The 24356-nt window shown below is 43.5% G+C and overlaps 2 protein-coding genes across 2 annotated transcripts in view; one reads left to right on the top strand and one right to left on the bottom strand.

Annotated features, from left to right (window-relative positions):
• Positions 1 to 24356, bottom strand: part of pvalb7 (parvalbumin 7) — a 36211-nt gene that overhangs the window by 10105 nt on the left and 1750 nt on the right. The window lies entirely within an intron of this gene.
• ncf4 (neutrophil cytosolic factor 4) overlaps positions 3340 to 24356 on the top strand; it is a 32114-nt gene continuing 11097 nt past the window's right edge. Inside the window, exons 1-6 of the mRNA XM_037099544.1 lie at positions 3340 to 3638; positions 4624 to 4708; positions 4799 to 4958; positions 12476 to 12546; positions 13308 to 13435; positions 16625 to 16673. Coding sequence (XP_036955439.1) covers positions 3607 to 3638; positions 4624 to 4708; positions 4799 to 4958; positions 12476 to 12546; positions 13308 to 13435; positions 16625 to 16673 — 525 coding nt within the window. The 5' untranslated portion in view covers positions 3340 to 3606. The remainder of the gene's footprint in view (positions 3639 to 4623; positions 4709 to 4798; positions 4959 to 12475; positions 12547 to 13307; positions 13436 to 16624; positions 16674 to 24356) is intronic.

Here is a 24356-nt window from a genome sequence, read left to right as displayed (position 1 = left end):
TGCAAGAAGAGAGCTGACTGAACAGGTGGAGGAGACACAGTGTGAAGGATAATGCACATGAAGATTTTGGTTTCAGATGTATATTTATCTCATCAGAAGCTTGATAACACTGTTTTTGTGGTTGCAATGTCAACACATGTATACATTCAGTTTGTGTTATTATTCCTGCCTTTTTCTAATATGCACTTAAACCTGCACTTACTTTAAAGAACAGCTGAGACATTAAGCAGCCATGTGTTACTTAGTTTTAGTGGTTTTTAATTTTAGTAAAACAACTGAAATTGAAGTTTGGTATCAGTTTTATTTAAAGCTGCTCTAATCAGTATTTTTGGATGAATAAGTAGTCGGTGATTATGTGTTACATGATGAACCCACAGAGGATTGTTACAGACTCTCCTGTTCCCCTTGTTTTTGGTTTTATGGCTTGTGAGTTTGCTTTATTGACCGATGATGGACTGATGATGCATCAGGACGGATTTTAGATCAACAAAAGCTCTGATAAACTATTTGTACGTTTCCCGAACAGCACCGAACACAAGACAACACTAGCAGCTGGTGCATTCGGACAGATGTTTTCCTCAGGTGTTGGTGGAAGAAAATCGTTACGTTGCCTGGATCTATGTGGCTTTTTTTCTCATTTCTTTCCATTCGCACTCACACACAGTCTCACACAACTGCCAGGTGTGTTACCTTGCGAGGCGCCGGCCTCATCATCAAGGTGTTGAGGTGAGATCGAACCGCCACCCCAGCCATTAGCAGACAACCTGCTCCACCTCCAGATGTGTCAGTGATGTCTTTACTGTTTGTTCTGCTGCCGCCAAGAAGAATCTCTCTGCATTTGTTTTTGCAGTTCAGATTTGCTTCTTACTCAGTGTAACTGAGTTAAAAATACATGTCCTGCTCATCGGACCCCGCCGTCTCTCTTGTGTGCTTCAGGTCTCGGATGGTGACCGACATTTAGCAGCTCTCTTTAAAGACCGAACTCACACGTGACCCGCAGGTGCAGAACTGGAGCAGCAGAGAGTTCAGAGAGTTTCAAGGTCCTGCGGTGTCGTTCCAACAGAGAGAAGAGATATCGAGAGTGGTGCTGTGAATGATTCACACATTCCTCCAGACAGGTACATGAATCAGAGTGTTTTGAGGAGACAAAACCACAGCCGACTACAGTAGTGATGGACACCTACAGTTGAATTTTTTTATTAAAAAAATGCAGAACGAAATGTTTCTAGGCGCCAACTGAAGTGATAAAACAGGTCTGCCTGTTCCTTTACTGTTATTTCATGTAGTGTTCTGCTTTGGATTTGGATGACTGTATTTCACATGAAAAACTGGAAAATGTTCATCTTGGTAAACAGATTCCGACAAAGTCAACACCTTAACAAAGTTTCTTCTGTGTTCCCTTTTTCTGTAAATGCACCACACTCTCGCTTTAAATCTGACTGTTTCTTTCTCTCGTTAGATCAGTTCGGCTGTTTCAACGCGTCCGTCATCCCAGTTGATTCATATTTGCAGCAGATCATGATAACAGCTTGTATTAGTCTTTAGCCAGCGCGCACGGTGACGGTGCAAGCTAATACCACGCTGAAGATCGAGCGCTCAAGCTGGAGCAAGGTTGTGCTTTTTGTTTACGTGACAGAAAACTAACAATCGTCCATTGTTCGCCGCAGTGTGGGAGGCTGGGAGAGGCTGCCAGTAGTCAACAATCTTGTTCACAGTGTTTACACTAATCAGTCAAATTGAATGTGGGAGTGATTTGGGATTGATGGTGCCTGTGTGCGCAGACTCTGGAGCAGTTACTTATTTACAGTCAGTGATTTCTTTTTTTTTTTGGTACAGAAAGAGAGAAAAAATAACAGTAAACATACAAAACTGGGTGCAAAATAACCGTCAATAAGACACTAAAACACTTATTTATATCTGTGACTTCTTCAGCTAAAATCAGAGCCACTGATCAACAGTATACTAGTGTTTACTGTGTATTGATACAAGACTGTGGGTAGGTTAGGTTTATTAACATATTCTCAATTTTTGGCATATGTACAGTAAGTAAGGTATATTAGCTCAAATATATCACGCTACAGCGTTTTTGCTGCTTGATACCAACGCAAAACTAGTACTTTTCTTATTTTCAGTCACTCATCTACTGTACAGGAGGAGTTTGTCTAATTTAGTCCAGTTTAAGGGTTTTTGGATACATGGGAGTTGCTTGAGACTGACATGCATAAGCAGCAAACCAACAATCATTCTTAATTAATTTGTAAATCACAGCACGACCTACTTTGGTTGTTTGATAAAATGCACGCCCCAACAAAATCAGTCTGGCGTCCTGGAATTATTGATTCTTTTCACACAGAGCTTCTCAAGTTATCTGGTAAAAACTTTTTCAATATCTTAAAGGTTTAGTTTTTGTCATTAATCTGATTATAGAAATCAGAGATTTGATGAGTGTTTGATTATGTCACCAAATATACAAAAGCAACTTTTTTAAACACATTTTTATCCTCTTTCCTTTGATGATTCCAGGTGATTCTGCAGCACTTTCTGACGGTGCAGAAGCATTTTTTTTGGTTTGACGTCTTACTCAGAAGTACTCACACACCCAGCGGTGAGAGTGTGCACGCACAAACACACACGCACCAGGAACATTTAAAAACCTCGATAAGTGTGATCACAGGTGACAGGAGGGCGGACTTCACCTGGTATGCAGGTTGCTGTTGTGCTGTTATGTGGACACACCCAGCAGAACGGGGAGATTTCCAACTCTGGCACCTTGTTTTGCTTTAAAATTCTTTTTAAATGCCCTCAGGCGCACAAAATGACACCTGCTGCCTCTGCCAAACCATACATGTTTGACAACCACACAAAAAGACACACACACACTGCCAATTTAAACACTAGACACCTGTCAACTCATGTTTTAAAGGCTGTGAACCTTTGATTCATGGCTGAATCACAGGTTGTACTCATAATCATTAATAGGAAGAGTTTTAAAGAGCTGGAACATTTCTCATTTAACTGGAGTAATTCAAATCATGTGGAGGAAATCTAAGTTGTTTTTAAGTTTTTGTTTCTGTTTCAGTCACTCACATTGTTTTGGGGGAAGCTGCAGATACTTCAGGTGTGGATACTTCAAAAGTGAAACCACGTTTTGTTTTTTTGTGATTTCGACGAAGTGACCCTTTAGAATACAACCCTACCTGTCTCCTGTCCACCTAACTCCAACTCATCTTCAGCCAGATCACCTAACAAGATGCGCTCCTCTACCTGCTGCTGCCGCCTGAACGTCACACCTGTCCGCCCCTGTGCGCCACCTGCATCCCGTCCAGGCCACGCCCCCCGTCCGGCACGGTCACTCGAACGCACCTTCGCCCGATCTGTTGTCTTTTTTTGAGGGGGGGGGAACTTTCGCTTCCTGTTGCTGTTTCCGCACAGACAGTTTCATAGCTGGGAGTCAGTGTGTGTGTGTGTGTGTGTGTGTGTGTGTGTGTGCAGCCGGCGGTGTGTGACTGGTTTCTCCCACTGAAACACTTCTTCTGTGAGAGGCGCTTCTTCTCTCCGCACAGACAGTTCAAGTTCCTCCTGCAGCTGAACACTGTGGCCGCCATCATGTCGCTGCCGCAGCAGCTACGGGACGAGAGGTGAGTGTGTCTCAGTCATAGTGAAAACAACGAAGAAGTCCAGTAAAGAGTTAATGAGTCTGCAGGCTGGCGCTCATTTATAGCGCTTAAAACTGGAACTGTGCAGCTGTGTTTTAGTGTCTATGTGCGTAGTGGAAATGTCACAACATGATACCAGGTTGTTGCATCTCACTTCGCGTTTTCTGTCGTGCTGTTATGTTCAGTCTGTCGGTATTGCTGCCACAGATGGAGCACATGCATTAAAATACAAGCAGCAGGGTTGTGTCACTGCGCAGCTGACGACCAGTGTGTAAAAAGTGGTTTCAATACAAGCAACAAGTAGATACAAATCAATACAGGTGAGGGATTAAAGGAACAGTTCGCACAAAAATGAAAACATTCAGTCGGTATCTACTCAGAGTAACGATGGGAAAGTCAGGTGAAGTTTCGAAACATTTCTGGTGCTTCATAGAGAAACAGCGATGCAGTGTTTCCCAGAACAGGTGAAGCAGATGGGGACTTGTTTTAAAGCGTAAAACAATAACAGCAAAAAAGAATAAAATGGCTCCACACAGCTCGGCTGACGAAATCAGAGTCTTCAGGAAGCCCCGACATCCTGAATCGATTTGAAAAGACGTAATTTACACCCTGGCTCAAGCTGAACTCCTCTCTGTAGTTGCTAAGCTAAGCGCTAGCACATTTGTCTTTTCAAATCAATTCAGGATCCCAAGACTTCTTGTAGATGTTTATGTAGATTATTCCGGACGAGCTGTGTGGAGCCATTTTATATTGTTTCTGTCTTAACGTTATGAAACTAGTCCTCGTCTGCTCCACTTATTCAGGAGAAAGCTGCAACACTGTTTCGCTGTGAAGCTCCAGAAAAGTTTTCTGGAGTACGAACTTTACACGGGCATGAGTAGATGATGATAGAGTCTTCATGTTTAGGTTGAACTTTTCCCTTTTTAAATGGATAAAATCTTTTCACCACATTATTTCTTTTACCCAGCGACTTTGATCAGCTGCCTCACAACATCGCTGTCAGCGCCACCATCGCCGACATCGAGGAGAAGAAAGGCTTCATCGACTACTTTGTAAGTTTTACAAAAATCAGCTGAGCCGAAGAGCTTTGACAGCAAAGACTACAAACCCGCCTCATGTTTGTGTTTTTTTTTTCCTCCCAGAGGTTTGTGATTGAGGTGAGGACTAAAGGAGGGAGCAAGTATCTCATCTACAGGAGGTACAGAGAATTCTTCAACCTCCACCAGATCCTCGAGTCCAAGTACTCTCCTGAGAACCCGGAGAAACCCGGTCCCAACACCTGCGTCCTGCCTACTCTTCCAGGTGAGTGAGATCGCAGCGCTGATAACTGCAGACATGTTACGTCAGAGGCGACAGGTTTCACATTGTTCAAATACAAGTCATTCATATCTGATTAGCAGCTTTCTCAAGTCTGTCTGGTACAGTGTGAGGGAAACTCTGAGGAAAACTATGTGAGCAGTCGACGTCTCTGATCTCCAGTTTTTGTTAAGTTGCAACCCTGGCAGGTGAATCTTGCCTCTGGCCACCATGCTGGACAAAATAATAAAGGTTCCTGAAGCTGGTTCTGATTTCGTCGCATGTCTTACTTTTAGTTAATGAGTTAAACGTTGCTCAGATTCTGCAGCAACACGATGTGATGTTATCCATCCGTGCACACACCCTTTCTGCTCGATTGCATCACTGTGCAGTGTTTCATGTGTGTTGAGCCTTCAGACTTCACAGAGGTTACAACCAAACTGGACAACCTGTTCTTATTTCATTTATTTCCACTTGTTCTGCTATAACACAGACAGAGTTTATTTGTGTTTAATTGCACTAATTCCATCATAATAAGTCAGTTTTCCTCATTTTTCTGGGTCGTTTTTTCCGTGTGTGATGAGCCGACAGTGCAGAATATTCCCATACAACCAGTTAAATCTACTGTATATGAAGCGTTGTGGCTGATAATACAGTAGGTTTTCATATTATTAGCTCCTACAACCTTTCACTGTCATGGTGGTACATTAAAGTACTCCAATACTATTACAACATAACAGCAAATGCCTCTCATCTTAATCATAGTCTCTCATCTTGCACCCTGTGGGCTGATGGCGGCCCTCGGCAACATTTTGCGCAGCCCAAAATGCAACATGAAACCCAGACGTTGTATTATTAATCCCTGACAGTAATTTCACTGTCGGTAGCCCATGTTAACTATGAACAAGTGTCAGTCAGGTCAGAAGTGACTGAATGAGAAACTAGTGGCACATCGTGAGTCACCAGAGATAGTAATGTTATCTGCAGCAACCGATTTTGGTGGACAGCTTTACAGTTTTAATGAGGAAGTGAGATTAAAGAGCCACCGTGGAAAAAATGACGCATGGTTGAGGAGATATTAGATTTCAACTCTTACTTTGTTGGACCTCGAGGAGCAGATTAAGTGAACTGCCTCATCTGGAAACAGGCAAATTCAGCAGTCGAGATATTTAACGTTGAATCCTGGTGTGAGATAAATCGCATATCCAAACCTGAACAGAATCACAGTTTTGTTCATTGTGATCCCTCCTTAGTATTTGTTCTGTTTCAGGCTTTGCGTTGCCAAACAAATCGTCCCTTTTTAGATGCTTCACTATCACGGAAAACTTTAATATTAATGGTGAGGAAAAGTGAGCGCAGTCAGCCGGGCTCCGGTTTCACAGCGATGACAGGGATTCTGCTGTGTCCGACAGAAAACAGGGGGAACATTGTACTTTTTACAGCGTCGTTTGTGCCTCGTCACGCTGTAACCTTCACCTCCACGTGCACGCTCGTTTCTGCTCCACTTCATGCATATGGAGAGGAACAGACTGGTTTTATGGCGACAGCTGGCTGAAATCTCCCTCCCTGTGGCTGGAAGAACTGAAACCCATCTGAACGCGGTTTTTAAAAAGCGAGGATGTGCTACATGTCTCGGACGTTTAGATCTTGTGTTGTGGCGAGAGAGAGTTGTGCTTTGCCCGATGAATTTAAAAAAAAACACAGTACTTTCAGGTTAAATCACAGAAGAGCAGAGAATAATGTTGTATTATTTTTCAGTTTCATGTGAACTCACTGAGTTAGATTCTATTCGAGCCACTTGGATATACTGAACAAAAAGCTCTTCGGGGAGATATCTGATGTCCAACTCCTACTCAGAATATTTATTCAGTAGAATTTAAATACTTTGTGAGGCAGCAGAAAAGGAGTAGAGAGGTTTTAATCTGAATTATTTACTGATCCTTACTTAAATTAACCTTTACATTGACTAGAAATGTCTCAAATTACAGCTTTAGCCCTACATTTGGCTCACGATATTGTTCACAGGCTTCTTTATCCAAATACTGAAGGTTGTGATCCAAAGCAAAGTTTTTAAGCTAAACCTGCTGATCCAAACTTTTGTCTCCCACTTCTGGCAGGGAAGATCTGCCGTACTCGACTTACTACTTGCTGTAGTCGACTTGGTCGCCACGATTAATCCCCCATTTAGTTCTGGCAATCCAGTCTTTGCTGGTTAACGTACAATGAATCAATACCAGTGCGCCACTGCAGAAAAGGAAATTAGAGATTTATCCAACAGTGAAAGTGTTAACTTGCATAGTGTGAAATTGTTTGGCAGGGACTTAAATGTAACAGAGAGTTATTTAAAGTCCCGCACTGAAGCTTCAGATTATAAGTGTCATGTGAATAAAAGTTTAATTGGGACCACTAGTGTCTGTGATACCCAGATTTGACGAAACGAGAGCAAAACCATCATCAGCAAACAATCCAAGATCAAGTCTGTTAGATTTGAACAAACAAAAACGCCGGAGTGAAGCTTCTTCCCTCACACATCATCTTTGGCGGAGGACAGATGCCATCTTGTGTAGCGAGCGCAGCACAAACCAGATAATTTAACAAGTTTGATTTTGGTCTGATGTCACGTTACTCACAAAAATGTACATTAGAGATAGTGACAGCTTTTGTAACGTGCCACCGGTGATGTCTGTCATCGTGAGAGTGACAGCTGGCTGAAAATGACAAGATAATCACAGATTTCTGCAGCAGAGTTTCGCGACTCTGTGTATTATAACAGCGTCTAAACTCGGAGTCAGTCGTGCCCGTTTTCGCTTCCACGCGCTCTCACTTTTCACTTGGATATGTGGTGAAACGCTCGCACCGCACGCTGTCGAACAGGAGCGCCGTGCTGCAGCACAATCAGGCTGAGGTGACCGAACACGGTGGAGCGCGGGCTTTATTTTAGCTGACACTGATCCATTAAGATATGGGAGGATATGATCCTCAGGATCTGCCAGAGACAAATGCAGTAAGGATTAAATGTTATCGTTATCATCTCTCCAAATGTCATTTTAATGAACTCAGTGAACTGAAGGGTATTTCTTCCCCTTAAAGGTTTTGAAATCGCTTTTGGAATAAAACCTTTAGATATGCCTGTAGCGGAGTGTCATGTCGTCAGGCTTAATGTCAGAAACTCTGCAGTGCCATCAGTCATCGCCGTGCCACGAGGTGTATATCCTGCAAGGTCAATGTTAAAGCTCATATCAGAGGGCTGTAATAAATAAGTGTAATCCACAGTGACATTCAGAATAGTCAGAAAAGAGCAGATGGATCGAAGGACAGATGAGAGCCACGGGGAAAATGTGAGCAAACAGCCATGTTGAAGGAGGAAAAGGTTTGGGAGAGATGAAAGAGAGACATTCGTACGTTCATCCACTGTGTAGGATAAACGTTTTAAGATGACAAGGAGTTGAGTCGCGTCAGGAGAATTAGGAACGGGAATGAAAGAGAGGGAAAAAATACCCACCCAACAGAGACGGCGTTTAATAATCTAAGCTAATGGAAAGTGCAAAGTCACTGGCCCATGCAAGTGAGCTGTTATTAAAGAAGATTAAGTGTGTGTGTGTGTGTGGGAAGCACCTGGACTGACCACAGCCAAACAGAAACTTCAAATTACAACCAGTCAGCAGCGCAGTAACGAGCGCCAGGCTGAGAACAGAAACCAGCTCATTTAATCTGCTAAATACAGACATTTACAACAGTTTGTCCCTGTGACGTTGATGCAGAGATTTATTTACTAGGGATTTTTGTGATGCTTTACTTCTGTAATCTTTCAGTTAAAGGTGAAACAGAAGTCTGCACACACATATTTTCACTTCGCAGCACAGATCCTGGCCTCGATCAGTCGCCGTGTTGCAGCGTGTCTGTGTTTGTCCTCTCGTCCTCATCTGCCTGGTGGCTCCGCTGTTATTCTGCAGCTCATTGTTTTCCCATAAGTCCGTCTTGTCTGGGAGCCGCCGTCAGTGTCTGCATTGATTATCGGTGGCTGGAAACCAACATATGCACCAATAAAGCCTGAAGGCTTTGAATGGGAAGCTCGGACCATCGATTTAGGAGCGATGAGGACAGATGGAGGTGTTTGTGTGTTTCGCGTGTGTGCGAAAGTGTATAAATTACTTATAGACGATGAGTCAGGTTACACTGCTCTGCTCTGTGATCACACTTAAGTCACATACAGATTTATTTCTGTTGGAGCCCGAGTGGCTTTAGTGTAGCTATCGACTGACGAAACACTAGATTTGGTTTAATGTTCAGTGTCAATGAGCAGTGAGCCAGAGATGAAGTTAATAACAATAATGTGATGCCAAACGTCTCCCGACTACAGTTGTGGAACGATAACACACCCAATCAGGTTAATCACAGGCTGGAGCTTTGTGGTTAAAGTAACAAACGTGTTGGCAGCAACAACAAACCACAAACGTTCATGAAGTGGATCAGGCGATTGATCGCGGAGTGTTTTGTTTTTCCTTCATGGTTTTATTTTGCTTGCGGTGGCAAAATCTCACCAGCAGAAACACTGAAACCCGTTCACGCACCCGCAGGCTGTTTTTATAGTGATAACCGAACATCACCGACTCGGTGCCGCTGATTAGGAGCCATATTATAACATCTCTGATGTAACTTCATCCGTTTTATCTGCACCTGTGCGGCTGGAGCTCTGCCAGAACCGAATCCAGTCCAAACCATTAAAAACGAGACCTGTGCTGTTCTCTGATCTCGTTACTGTTCTTCTCAGCTCCTCTCCGTCCTCCCCCGACTGCCTCCTTCCCCTTGATATTTGCCGTATGTGCTGTGAGCCAAGCAGGGGGTAAAGTTACAAATGTGTCTTATTCTTGGCATTTTCTTCCAGCCTGCTCTGAGGAGGAGAGCAGCGAGGGGTGTGTGTGTGTGTGTGTGTGTGTGTGTGTGTGTGTGTGTGTGTGTGTGTGTGTGTCGGGGAGTCTCAGTTGCAGTTGTAGAGATTCATTTCATGGTTAAAATGAAACGTAAAATGAGTTTTTAAGATGGTGGGTCATTCGTCTTTATCGTAATGTTTCTATAATGGCTCGCTCACTTCCCCTCGTTTTCATGGTTCAGGTCAGTATTCTTGCTTCGATCTCTCTGATCGTTGTCCTCTGACAGTCTAGCCTCTAGTATTCAGATCAGAGAGGACCTGAGCCGATGTAGTCATCTGTCTCGCCTTCAGTTATTACTGTGCACTCAAAACAATCAGCGAGAGCTTCGCCTGCCCTTAAAACAAAGCGAGGGGTTGTTCGGGATGTGGGCGACTCAGGGGAAGACCTGCAGACACTACTCGGGGCTGAAAAACATACTTCAACACCTCTGCCTGTTTTTTGAATTTTGAAGTGTTTCAATTTACAGTAAATATTTGACTAAAAAATGCTGAAAAGATAATGCAGTAATGCACGGAGAAGTTTTTTCGTGCACCACAGCTTAATGTGCATCTGTTATAATGTGTTTTTATTCAGAGTAACCCACTATAGAGGTATTAATTTCAGTCATATGTTGTAATATGTATAATTTAGACACACACCCAAGGCTGTTTCTCTCATTGCCACGTTCTATATTGGGAAAGTTCTACTTTTCGACAAACTCTGATTTAGCAGCTGCCACTGAGGAGTCTGCTGGATAATATTAGATCTGATGGGTTTAATTGCAGTGCCAGATCTCATCAGGATGGAAAGGGAATAAGAAAGACAGCAGGGAGAGGGGAGGGAGACGGAGAGGGGAGGATGGGTGATGGGTGACGGGTAGGAGCAAAGAAAAAATAGAAACGGATAAAGGTCTGATTTTCAAATCGAAGCTGTTTTATTAATTCAAATTAATGAGGAATATCCGGACGACAGGCTCTGTTTTGTTCCCTCTTTCTTTCCCTCTTCTCACTTTAGCTCTTATTTTCTTCCCATCATGCTAATTGAAACAAATCAAAACACGTTGTCCTCGCTCATCCTCTTGTTTCATCACAGGTTTAGCCTTCGGTGCCTCAACCTGTGATCTTAAAATAGAATAAAGAAACGAAAGCCGCGCTGAAATAGAGTCAAGGTCGGAGGAGCATTTCGTCCACCGAGGGCCCGGCAGATGGTTCGGAGACGAGCGGATGAGCGAGTGATTCATCAGTTAGTGAGTAAAGGAGTGAATCTGTGTCTGCGGCTGATGGAGTGAGTTATCATGCTCGAGAGCGAACGAGACAGGAGGAATTGAGAGAGGACAGAGGGCTGAATATTGTGGCTGAGGGTCATTAAGACTGTGCTAAATTTGATTTAACAGGAGTGTTAGATGGCCTTGGATGGATTGTTGAGGGGCCTGAATTAGAGCATTAGGAGTCTGTGTCTGCGCTGTGCTTCATAACGTTTGACTGGACCGGACTGTGGATGTGTTCACGCTCTCAAGAAGGGCTTCAGGTCTGAAGGGGCTGCAGATCAGGATTATTAGCAGTCTATGATACGTCTGTGTCCAAATGTTTTGGGTCCAAACTCTGTGTAGGTACCGCACAGAGGTAGACATGCCCTTTATCAGCTGTTTGTGTAGGAATACCTCCTCGCACAGCTCCAACAAGTTCATATCATGATCATTTAAGCCACTTATATGCAGTGACTTAATTCAGGGTCTGCATCCTTCGAAGGACCCGGTCTTTGCGGCCTTCGAAGGCGAGTCCTTCCGAGAGACCTTGTTAACCTCGTCAGCCGTTGTTAAACGGGGCGGTTTAGCCTTTGGAGCATTTCCTGGTTGCGTCACCAGATGTTTTACCCTTACGTCACGATTTCTGCCACCCAGATCCGCGAAAGTGACAACCTACGCCACGCGATATCGCCATCTTCTCTCTTTCTTCTCAAAGAATCTTGGGATATGTGAGGCCACAGAGGATAGTAGCTGTGCATCCTCCAAAAAGAGGGAAAAGAAGGAGCATTTGAAGGAGCCTTCAAATTGGGACAGCCTTCGCGCTGCATTGTGACGTAATTGGCCTTCAAATGCTCCTCTGAAGGATGCAGACGCTGAATTGAGACACAGCAATATTGTCCAGCACCTCGATACCATGTCTCTATCCCAATTACAGCTGCACAATCTCTGCCTCCCAATGAAGTCACCGGTTTTTTGTATAGTGAGAGGAAGTGCCGGTGTGTCGTCCATCTTTATAATCTTAAAACTGTTTCAGTGTTCACGTCGCATGCTAGTAGAGTCAGTCTTCCTTGTGTGCGGACTGTAAACGATCATATTCAGTGAGTGAAATTCTATAAATAGAATAAAATTACATCTCAGATTTAGTCGATTGAAACATCTGCTCACCTGGTCTGAGGCTCAGTGTGTGTGTGTGTGTGTGTGTGTGTGAGTGGTGCACATTCCACACACTGTGCTTCTATAAATACCATTTTACAGTGTGTGTGTGTGTGTGGGGGGGAATTACAGAGGCCTTGATTACACTGTACATCTGACCCCATTGTGATTGTGTTTCCTGCACCTTTCTAATTGTGATATGTGTTTCTGTGCAGGAAAAGTCTTCATGGGCAACAAGAGGGAGATTGCAGAGAGCAGGATCCCCGACCTGAACACGTACATGAAGGTGATCACGTCTAATTTTAATGCACGCTGCCGTCTTTTCTTTTCTGCAGAGGTTGCCGAGCTGTTGGCATGCTCGGCTTTCTTCTGCAGCGTGCGATGCAGGAGCCTACAACTTGGTGGGCTGAACAATGCTGTAGGTGGATAAGCACTGACTCGGATATTTCAGCAGGAGTTTGCAGATGGAGCCCAACATGTAGGCGTTGCTGCTCTCTTCTCTTTGCTCTGCCCTGTGCCCACATCACGTCTGACTGACTGTAGTTGTGGGACTTTTGACATGTTTCAGCGTTGCTCCATCGCTAAAAACACGATCAGGTTCTCTTTCTCCCACTCGCTCACTTCTCTTTTTTTTTTTTTTGCTTTACTCTTTTTTTTTTTTGCCCGCAACCTACGTGGTTCTCACTCTGCCACACTCTCTCGCCTTCGCTTGCCTTGCACTTGTAATCTTTCTCGCTTCATCTCCTCTGTTTCATCCACTCCTTGCACCCTTCTCTCTTTCAAATCTCCCACCACCCTACTTCTCCATATCCTCTTCCATCAAACTCCCACGCTCCCTCAAAACCCCTCTTCTCCTCCTCACACCTCTCCCACCATTCACCTTGACTTCCCTCCTTTTCCCTCTCTCCTCCGTCTCCACCCGGCTTCCTCTCAAACACTGCGTCATTACCTTCCGTTTCATTTCTCTTCCCTCTCTCTCTTGTTGTCCAACCCTTCTCCCATCTCTCTTGCCTCATTCTCCCTCTCTCTCTCTCTCCTCCCTCCCAGAGGTTGCTCGGCCTGCCAACGTGGTTTCTGGTCGACGAGGCTCTCAGGATGTTTTTCTACCAGACTGACCAGGACAGCCAGCATCAACCACGAGCCCTCAGGCGCCTCCGCCCACCTACCCGCAAAGTGTAAGCCCCTCCACACACGGTGCTAAAAGCGCTGAGAGAATGACTGGTATTACTACAAAGCATCTTTGCTGAATCCCCTGAGCAGCAGGCCAGATGTGACTAAATATGAATATATGAATATATTCACAACAGGCAGATTGTTTATCACGAGAGCTTCGAATCAGAGGAGACAATACTTCAGTTATACAAAGTGTTTGAGGGTGCAAAGGTGCAAGCCGCTGAAGCACCTGCATTAGTGATGATGAAGGGCAGTATTTGTTGCCATCGAGGGCTTGTTTCGTGCCCTAATTTATTTGCATACATTATTATGTGATTAAGAAATCCTGCAGGGTCTCCTGAGACCCTCCAAATGTGACCCTAGTCTGTGAAATATCGAAGGCTTTTTAATCACGGAGATGTAAAATTGCGTCCGCTATCTTTTAAATGGTACCACAATTAGTATCAATCTAGTGCCATTAGGCCTTTTTAAAGAGCCGTTTTCACCACTTGAAATAATGAATGAATTACATAAAGTTTTGAAATTGAAGTAGTCGGAGCAGATGGGGTTCAGGTTTTTGTTTGAATATGGAGGATAAGATCGAGGGAGGGCCCTTCAACAGCATGATGGGCCCCGAAAAAGAGGAAAAGGATGGAAAGCAAAAGCATAAACCTTGAAAAGTGTCGACTATTGAAATTCTGTTATAATTATACCGGTTACTTGAATGTTTTACTGTTCGAGTGTCAGCTTTCCTCTGCTAAAAAAGAGCACGAACAAAAAAAAAACGAAGCACAAATATATTCAACCAAACAAGTAAATCAATTAAGCCTCACAAACCAGAGAGATCTATGAACTAGGTATTAAAAAACTTTTAGCTCGTCGATCAGGCTTCTATCACTGAACTTCTGTGACTGGATGCTACGACACAAAAGAGAAAACTTTTATTTTTTTGGTGGGGATTGACTCAGATTTTTATCTCCACATTTTATCTAACAGCTCACTGCTTGAAGTTGTGTCTTTACTGATTAGACGCTCGGTCAAAGCAGCAGCTCTTCCTCCTTTTACAATAGTATCAAAGAATAGCAGCTAACAAAGCTCGTCTAATTGGGTGATAAACACGTTTTATGAAAGTGAAGATGATGAAGCAGTAAAACAAAGCAGATATCGGAATGTCTGAAGAAAACAATTCAGCTAGAAGCTACAAAAGTACCGAGAGCTGAACACACAGAGAGCCTTTTAAAAACGTCTCCTTCACAGACATACGCTTGGTTTGGGGGGTCGTTATGGTTTGGCCGCGGTCACGAGACGTCAGTGAAGCTCGTTTTGAGGCAGAGCAGACCGACTTTGGCCCCGATCTGAGAGTTGCCATCTCGGGTGCAGCTCGGCTCAACTTGGCTCGCTTAAACTGGTGATGGAAACATAAATGCACGGCTCGGGTTGACTTGGCAAAGCCAGATGCAGCGATGGAAAAGCTCCCCAGGGTGATATTAAGTCTGTTTATTGATTAGTGATATGAGTGGCATCAGCATCTAGAGATAGAGCCTCAGGTTCAACAGTATCCTGCAGCGTCATGGTAAAACCAGGACCTAAAAACAGAACAGTCACACCCTCAGCCCAGTGAAAAGGTGATGCAGCTGTGTGAAAAAGTTATACATATTTTATGTTGAATTAAAACGAGGCAGTCCTGAGTTATGACGTCCCATTTGGCAAATAAGTGCCGCCTTGATTTCCTCCCATCGTATCCGCGCCCGTCTCCCTCACATCATCAATAGACGCAGTTAAGTAGCGAGGAAAAGATGGAGGCTAGGATACATAAATTCGGCATTGAGAAAACTCCACAGAGACTTATTACCCTTTTTTATGGTCCACTTCCTCATTCATAACGGCCTCTCGGGCCTCTGATTGGCCCATATCCCCTTGGGCAGGATTACACCAGCAGGAGATGTGGTGAAGGTGGACTCTCTCAACAGGAAATGATGCAAATGTAATGCAAATCATTACTTCCCCTGTTCTTGCAGCCAACCTGCCTTTTTATTCATACGGACGTATGACTGGTTTGTGTGTGTTGGAACTTTATAAGGAACTGTGATATTTCCTCTTTTGAATGTTGCCTCATGTTTGTCTCTCCTTTTCCTTGAAACCAGATTTGTTTTGTCACAGAGTTCCAGTATTTTACAGATGACACTAAACTTTTAATGATGAGCTGTATTCAACCCCGGGGAGTTTCTTTAAACCATTTTGACTATATCTAGCATTTTCTGTGTCTAGATTTTAAATTTTAGACCTGATATTGGTCCGTTTGTACTCTTTTTAGTTGATTTCATGAAATACGTGAGAAGTAACGTACTAGTATTTAGCTGTGTTTACCGTCTTAGTTTAGCATTTTAGCATGCAAACATTTGTTAATCAGCTAGAACTGCAGGCGGTAACCAAAGTATTGAATGAATTGATATTTCGAGGATTAACAAAGTTATTACAATCAGTCCTGAAGGGAACAACAATGTCTACAATGTCTAAAGAGCGTCTTTATGCATCCGACAGTTGTTGAAACATTTGACAGTGAACCAACAACATGCTGCTGGAGGAAAGGGGACCGCCACAGTCAGGATTCATCCTCTGGGATACATCTGAGTCTGGACCACACTGATGGACCCGACCAACATTACCATTTCTGTAACTTTGCCGCTAGCCTGTCTAATAATAGCTACACTGATTGGTTCTGACAGGAACTATGATTAAAAGTCAAAACTTCAAATCAGTTCCCATGAAGTCAAAATCGATGTTCACCTCACCTATAGGCCGGTATGACGCCTGACAGAGGCAAATAAGTCTTCTTGTAGGTGTTTAAGAGTTTGTAATTTCCTGGAAAACAGTAAAAACAGCTGATAACTCATCCTGCACTTGGGGGGGGGGACTGGAGTGTCGGGGCCCAAACCTGTTGAGAAAACCACCTTGGTACTTTAGTCCCTGTTGTCAAGCTGCCGAACAAATTATTGGTCCTGCTCCGTGTGTGTTCAGTCAGCGTACCGTTAGCTCCGTGGCAGGAAGTCGTAACACACATTCAGCAGTATTAGCTACTGTAAATCAGTATACACGCAAAAAGTCTCTCCTTCATACCATCAAGACTCAATCCATCCTGCTGTTCATCACTCCTGCAGCATTTATGTTCACTTATATTCATCGTCTTTTCTCTGTATCTCTGTGTCTTTTAGGAAAACAGTCAAACCAAAGATGGACCTCTTCTCCTCCCCCAGGGCAGAAGTATGTGAACATACCACATTTTCTTTTTTTTTTCTTTTTTTTTTTATTGTTGTTGCTTTGGTTACAATCTCCGTGGCCACCCACAGAGCAACAACTTTTGAGTCAAACAACCACGCAGAATGCACTTCATCACCCCGAGAAATACCATGTGATCCTGTCAGCACCTTTGGCGTGACTGCAGCTCACACACACACACACACACACACACACACACACACAGAAAACTTCATCCTGTCCACTGCCTTGTTTGTGAGACTCTCATAAAAAAAAACACATACAAAAGAGACGAAACACACAAACATATGGACTGATGTGACAAATCAATGAGGATGACTTCATTTATCAAACATCCGTCGCACTTTTTCCCCTCCCTCCTGTGACTCCGTTGACCTCATCAATAGTTCCCGCCTTGCTTCACTTCCTTCTCTTAATTTCTGCATCCATCTCTCCTCCCTCACCCTCTTCGCTTTCTCACCCCTCTCCCCACACTTCCCTTCAAACGACCCTTCAGTTCGGCCTTCTCTTCCTCTTTCCCCCTCGCTCTGTGTCTTCTCAAGGTTACGACCATCTCTCGTCCTTCTCCTCCTCCTCCTCTTCTCCTTTTCGCATCCACTCATTTTCATTCCGTTCACACCCTCCGCTCCCACACCATTAAAAAAAGAGGAAGGGAAGGCCGTGTTTTGTATTCTGTGGTCGTTTTAAGATGTGTGTTTGTGAAGTTGTGTAGCTGGTTGTGGTTTTTCAGGGAGTACAGTCACGGCAGAGGTTAAAGTGGTAACGACCTGCCAATTTAATCCTCCAAGGAGGCACAAACTGCCTTTTTTTATTCTTTGTAGAATCAGCACAATCCTAGACTGACCTCTGCACACACGTCAACAACACAAAAGTAACACTAACTTTAACCAGCACGACTACAAATACGCTAAACCACACGTCACAAACCGTAGTGCTCTCTTTGACTCGACGATATCTTCACAATAATGCCAGAATTCGACCTCTGCTGAGTTTTAACGCCTGTCAAAGTATCGGTCATGCGTTTATTTCCTCACAGTTGGATGACTGCGTTGGCCTTTTGTCAGTTATTAAGCAGAAATGAATCACCAGACTCTTGATCGTAAGACATTTGACTTCCCTCTGTGACCTGGCCTAGAATATATATTCTGGAACTGCTGTCCCAAAACCACCCAGTGCACAGTTCGCTTCAGAGGCCGAGCGTTTGCTTTTTTGTGCCTGCCTGAGGAACTAAAGCTGGCAACATCAGGTTTTGATAAGTGCTATAAAAATAAACTAACAATGACAATGTCTAATCCCCTGTTTTTGCCCTGACTGTTAATCTGACCATAATCCTGAACGAAGTCCAAACTGTCAGACAGCTTTCTGAAGAAGTGAGGAGCCGTCAAAGTGACCTCTCCTTCCAAACATGTCGTCATTCTTTACGTCGAAAACTCAAAGGCAGAGATACAAATATATGAGACAAACACACATGCACACGCTCAATTAACAAACACCATAAATGTCTATTTTTAAAACAAACCACTAGTGCATTGTAGTATCTGTTTGTAATGCTGTTTGTGTGGGAGTAATCATGTTGATAGTACTGGTGGATGAGAGCCATTACTTTACTGTGATCTTCTGTCGGTATACGTTGTGGTGTGAAGAAACATCGTGAGTTTTGTTACGCTTGTGCAAAACATCCACTCTTATGAAGTCATTTTTGTAATTCGGCCCATGCTGAGATATTTTTAGGAGGAAGGTGCCCACATATTCTATTTATTTAGTCCAGTTCTGATGATGCAACACAACATTTTTAGGAATACTCTGTTTGTGATCAAAAATGTCTTTTCATGCATGATGATTCTTTGTTAGGGTCTCTGATCGAGCCCCACCGTCTCTCCCACCGCAGTGTCCAGATGTATGTTTGTTCACTTTTGTTCACTTGCCAGTTCTCACGATTCGCACCGAAACTGCTTTATATTTTAAAAACAAGTTAGTGGCAGCGAGAGCACTTCTAACTCTGTCCGATCCAAATCTGCTCATGCAAGTGTCTCAGAAATCAAATCTCACTTGGAGACAGAAATACTCAAACTGAAGCTGCAGTAGTTAATTGCTCAGCTGACTGACAGAAGTACAGGCAACTATTTTGATAACTAATTAACTGTTTATGTCATTTTGCAAGCAAAACATGTAAAAATGTGAGAATGTATTGCTTTTGCATGGGCATTTTTCTTCACTCATAGTCGACTAAATATCTTCGGTTGGACGAAACACAGTCGTGGACTCTGAGAAACTGAGTTGGACTTTTTCTGATGCACCTAAAGTAAAACTCTCATCCTTTTTACTCTTTTAATCACTTAAACTGTGCTCTGGTTTGAGACCAGACATATAGTCCATTAAAGGCCGAACCCCCTGGTGGTCACTGAGCAAACAGCTGCAGGGAGATTGTCTATTTTCAGAGCAACTAATCACTGGGCCAAACAGTTAATTGATTCACTGAGAAAGTAGCAGATTAGCAGCTTAATTGGTAAAGAAATCAATCAATAGTTGCAGCAGTAATCCTTCCTGTAGTGGCAGATTTTGATCGAGGAATATGAAGCGTGTTAGAAAGCAGCTGTGTGTGTGTTTGTGTGTTTGATGCACCTTCTCTGTAAGTGGCTGTGTTTACGCCGCAGCTTATAATACGAGCACGTCTGCAGGTGAAGTGTGCGCACGCTTCTGCAGCTCTTGAACTCTCGTGTCCTTTACCCCCCCTCGCAAAAGCGTTTAACTTTTCCTCACCTTGCACTGCCCAGGAATAGGTACGGCTCTTTGACCACACACACACTTTTTTCTTTCTTTCTTTCTTTCTCTCTGTCTCTCTCTCTCCTGCCTCCCCTCTCTCCCACACACAAGTAAAACATTGGTGTACTCCACTCACGAAGCAGCAGCCAGCCTACTCAACATTTATTTTAGCCCTCTCTCTCTCTCTTTCTCTCGGAGAAAAAAAAAACAAAAAACGAGTGCTTCTCTGTGCGTTTGTGTGGTTTTGTGTTTGTCCTGCCGTGCAGGAAAGTGGCTGTTAAAGTCCGTCCAAACAATGATCAATGAGCTGGTCTGAGACTGATGGATAAGAGGGGAACACACACAGGCATTTGTCACAGTAGAGCCGGTGCAAGCATTAGCATTTACGCCACACAACACTTCACTCCACTCCACTTACTGTAGTATTAGCTCAGGCTTAGCCCCCGAACGGCCTGATGAGTAATTGTTGGTGGCTGTAGCACTGTGAGCTTCAAACAAGGTCAATGGGACAGGCTGCTCTCAGTTAGCAGGATTTTAACGGTTCACGAGCTGAAGGGCCGGTTTGTCTAATGTGACACGATTGGGGAGTGACAGACAAAGAAGCCGGAGTGGATCAGAGCGAGCGGCAGCGAGTGTGTTAGAGAGGCAGAAAGATGGAGCGCAAAAACACGTAAGAAAAACCCATAGAATTAGGAAATTGAAATTCAAGCAGGTGCTTATCGACCGAGGCGCGGCACGTCTTCCTTTTTGCAGTGAGAGCCATTAGAGCAGAAATTAGATCTATTTTAGATAAAAAACCTTCCTGAGCAAGAAAAGCTGATGCGCACGTACAGTTTGTACTTCACCTCACCACGAGGAAGGTATGACCATGAAACGAATGTTCACTTTTATCCGCGGTGTGAAGTGTTTTTCATGTTTTTGTTGCTGAAGGTTATGGTGCGCGTTCATGTGAACCACTGTGATGAAATAAGTTTAAATTTAGCAGGTTTGATACGAGATTTAAGAGCAGCAGTAAGTTGTTTTGTTTTGTTTTTTTTTAGTTTAAACACTGACTATAAAGATCGAGCTGATAGTTTCATGCATCAGCAGGTTAAGTGAGTCTTTGTGTGTGTTTCATCCAGTTAAACTGTGTTTAAACTGCTTAACTTCTCCATGACTATATTTTTTTTTATACAAACAAAACATCAAAAGGCTTTTCTAATGTAAAAGTTGAGTCACGCTGATGCAACTGCAGAGAATTACATATTAATCCTTCAGCTTTACTGAGGATTTATTCTCAGCGATTGATTGATAAGTCACTGGAAAGATAATTGAATAACTATTAAGATAATCCGTTAACTGTTTCAGTCTTTTTCAAAGCATCTACTGGCTCCAACTTCTCAGATGTCAAGTTCTGCAGCTTTTCATTGTCGTATCCAATAGTAAAGGAAGAGTCTTCAGGTTTTGGACCTAAATAATGTGTTATAGACGATTAGTGATTAGTCGAATATTTGCATGAATAATCAGCAGACTAATGGATGGATGAAAACAATCATTAGTTGCAGCCCTGGTTGTTGCTTACTGTTCAGTCTCCAAGCAAATGAACCGTTTGGTGCACTCTCACCACTCCCAGTAGCCTCGTGTGAAGCAGCAGCAGCAGCAGGAAGCTGCGTTCAGCAGAACAGCTCTGATGGACCTGCTGTATCCTGCCTGCTGAGCACAAAGAGACTAGCTGGACGGCCTTGTTGACCATTTAGCAGATAAACACCCAGATATTGTTTCCTCAGGAGTTGGTAAGGATCACATCAGAGCCTAAAGAAGAGTAAACGTTGGACTGACAGTCATGTTTGATGTGCTATGAATATAACAAAAGTCCTCCTGACCACAGATCAGATCTTCTAACCCCTGATGCAGCCGTGACCTGCACAGACACACACAGAGCTGATTTTTATCAGGATATTCACGCGTATGATCCTTCACTCCAGGCCCTCCAGGAAGTGGGCCATCTACTTAAAAAAAAATACACTTTCATTAAACGTCAGGGAGAGAGAGAGGAAAAAAAAAACAACCTAATTCTCATCTCCACCTCCCTATTGCCAGACTAACGAGATGAGGGTTTAACAAGCTCATTAAGGCGGGGTCGGCGCGAGTCTAATTGTACCGGATGATTGCTCCCGGGGCCGGCTGAACCCAAGGGTTGTGTGGCTACATTTAGAGGCTGGGGCCCTTTACTGGGCACAGGAGGTACACCAACATCAACCTGCTCTGGATTTATATTTAGCGCGAGGAGACGGAATGATCCGACTGTTTGCTTTGCATCACAAGCCAGATTATGAGAAGCGTTACGGTGGATGAGATTGTCTCTGCTCTGTCGATTCTGCTTTAAGTAAAGAAACTGGTGTCTTTGCGTCCTCTATGATAGATTTCATCCTGCACGATCATCGAGTAACATTGCGAAAAGGTGAATCACAGAGTCGAGCTCTTTCCTCTGTGATTCACGGGGCTTTTGTCTAAGAATCACGTTGTGTGTCGGTTCTGGTGCACAAATTGCAGCAGCAGATCTCAACATCTTGTGATAACTCTGTTTCAGTTCTCAGAATCGCTGCCCACATCTTCATGTTTTCTTGTCCAAACATAAGAGGATAATTTTTCCTTCTATACAAAGTACCTCTGCACACCAGAGAATGAAGAAATCGTTATGAATGCTCGAACAGGCATGCAGAGCCAGTAGGCGGCAAAGTGTAGAAAAAAACATTCCGAGCATATGTGGTGAACTTATTCTGTTTTAAATAAAACAACCCAGAACTGCAGAAAAAAACAATGAGTTGTGTCCACACAAAGTACCTCTTCATGCAGTCAGAACTTGGCGAGCATTGTTTCATGATGGACTCTGTGTCGGCAGTTAAACAGTTAAATCAGCTCAATTATTAAACCAAGTGAATGATTGTTATTTTTCCCCAAAGTCAGTCTTTCGGGACTTTATTTTATTTATCTCCGAGTTAAGTTATTTTTGCCAGCCAGATGCTCAGTGTTTGACTAAAAACTGTCCAACTGTCTGTCTCTGCGTGCAGCTTTTTTTTTAAAATAGCAACACAATCATCGGCGGTATTACCCACAGCGCTGAGTTGTTACTGCTAACTCATCAAGTCAACATCTTAATTAATTAGCGGAGACACGGAGGAAGAGAGGGAGGGGAAAAGAAAAGAAAAAAAACAAATTGGATGAAAGAAACAGAGGAGAGAAAACGACAAGTGGAAGTAAAAGGATGGAGAGGTGGAACAGTGACGGCGAGGAGATGGAGAGAGAGATGAAGAGACGTGCAAAGTGAGGGGGGAATTGCTTTGTCACATCATGTTTGGTGTTTGTGTTGGAGATAGTAGCTTATCGCCCGCAACACATTTTCACATCATCTATAAATTACAGCCAGCGGCGGGTCAACGCTATATTAAACCAGCGTCTGGAATAATGCATTGAAAATAGCAGCTCCGGATACAAAGTGTGTGTGTGTGTGTGTGTGTGTGTGTGTCCTCAGGGTCAGGGTAATCTCAGTGGATTGTTAATCCAGCCAGCTCCCTCACTCCCCAGCTTCATTAATCTGCCATCAGCCTCCGTCTCATTTTCTGAAGACACACACATACACACACACACACACACACACACACACACACACACACACACACACACACACACACACACACACACGAAAATTCAGTTTAAAAGTATTATCCTTAAGATTTTTGAATCGTCAGCCCCAGTTTTTCAGCGAGAGCCGCTTGATGTGTTCACTCTCGATACAGCAGTTTAAAAGTATTAAAGGCTGAGTCCGCCTTTTCTGCACAAAATGCAAATCGCGCACCTGTGACGCACAGCAGAGAGGATTCATGCAGGTACTGGATGTGATGTGAAAGACAAAAGGCTGATTCTCTGATGAGATAAATCCCCTCAGCCTGTGAGTTGAAGGATGCGCTGTGGAGTCGACCTTCCTCTGTTGAATTTCCTCTGTCAAGCTGTTCAAAGTGTGTTTGCTGCCCCCAGTGGTTGATTCATTCAAGCGGCGCACTCGCTGTTATCACTACAGAACTAAACTAGATTAGTAATCAGTAGAGCGCATACTGTATCTCCACCAAGGCCCAACAGCCATCCTTTAATTTTATCAAGCCTGATCTGATATCCAGCTGGAGGGTCTGCATCAGTTTGACTCTCTAGATAACCGCTACAACAATACACCAGATGTTTCCTTGCATCAAGATCCATACATTAGTTCCTGAGAGATGTATCTGGATCTGTACCAGCAGTTCATGGGATCTATTCTTGGCCGTGACCCGTCTTCCCTCCAAGTTTCATGGAAATCTGTTCAGTAGTTTCTGTCTAATCCTGCTGACAAACCAATGAATCAACACAAAGAGACACGGCTGAAAACATGACGAAGTTAATCAACCAGGATGAAATATTAAACCTGCTTTAAGAGGCAACAAGCTACAAACAAGCCGTGACATCATATTATCTCACCTTTTTAAAGTTGTGACAGCCAACATGTTAGCATTAGCATTTGTTTTTAGTCATATTCCCTCTCCTGTTAGCTCTGATTTGGTCTCAGCCAGCTCCAGAGTCTTCAGGTGCTACGTGCTCACTGTGGTCACCAGTCGGTCGTTAGCTTTGTCTCGTTGTTTTGTGCAGGGCAGGTGGATTTATTAGAGCTTTTGCTTCAAATAGTGGTGACAAAACAGTACAGCAGGCTGCACAAAAGACAGAAATTAGTTAAATGAGTGAAAAATCTGAACCGTAGAGTCCGTGATAATCTGTGGATTGATTACTAGGAGCCACATCGCATCACTCGAGCTGTAATTACTTTTATATTTATTGATGTTTTATCTCTTCTGCACTCACATCGTCACTCGCTCACCGTCCTGTGAGGATTATCACACA

This window comes from Acanthopagrus latus, chromosome 1 (genome assembly GCF_904848185.1).
Source record: "Acanthopagrus latus isolate v.2019 chromosome 1, fAcaLat1.1, whole genome shotgun sequence".
Taxonomy (NCBI): domain Eukaryota; kingdom Metazoa; phylum Chordata; class Actinopteri; order Spariformes; family Sparidae; genus Acanthopagrus; species Acanthopagrus latus.
This window is presented reverse-complemented; position numbering and strand designations above follow the sequence as displayed.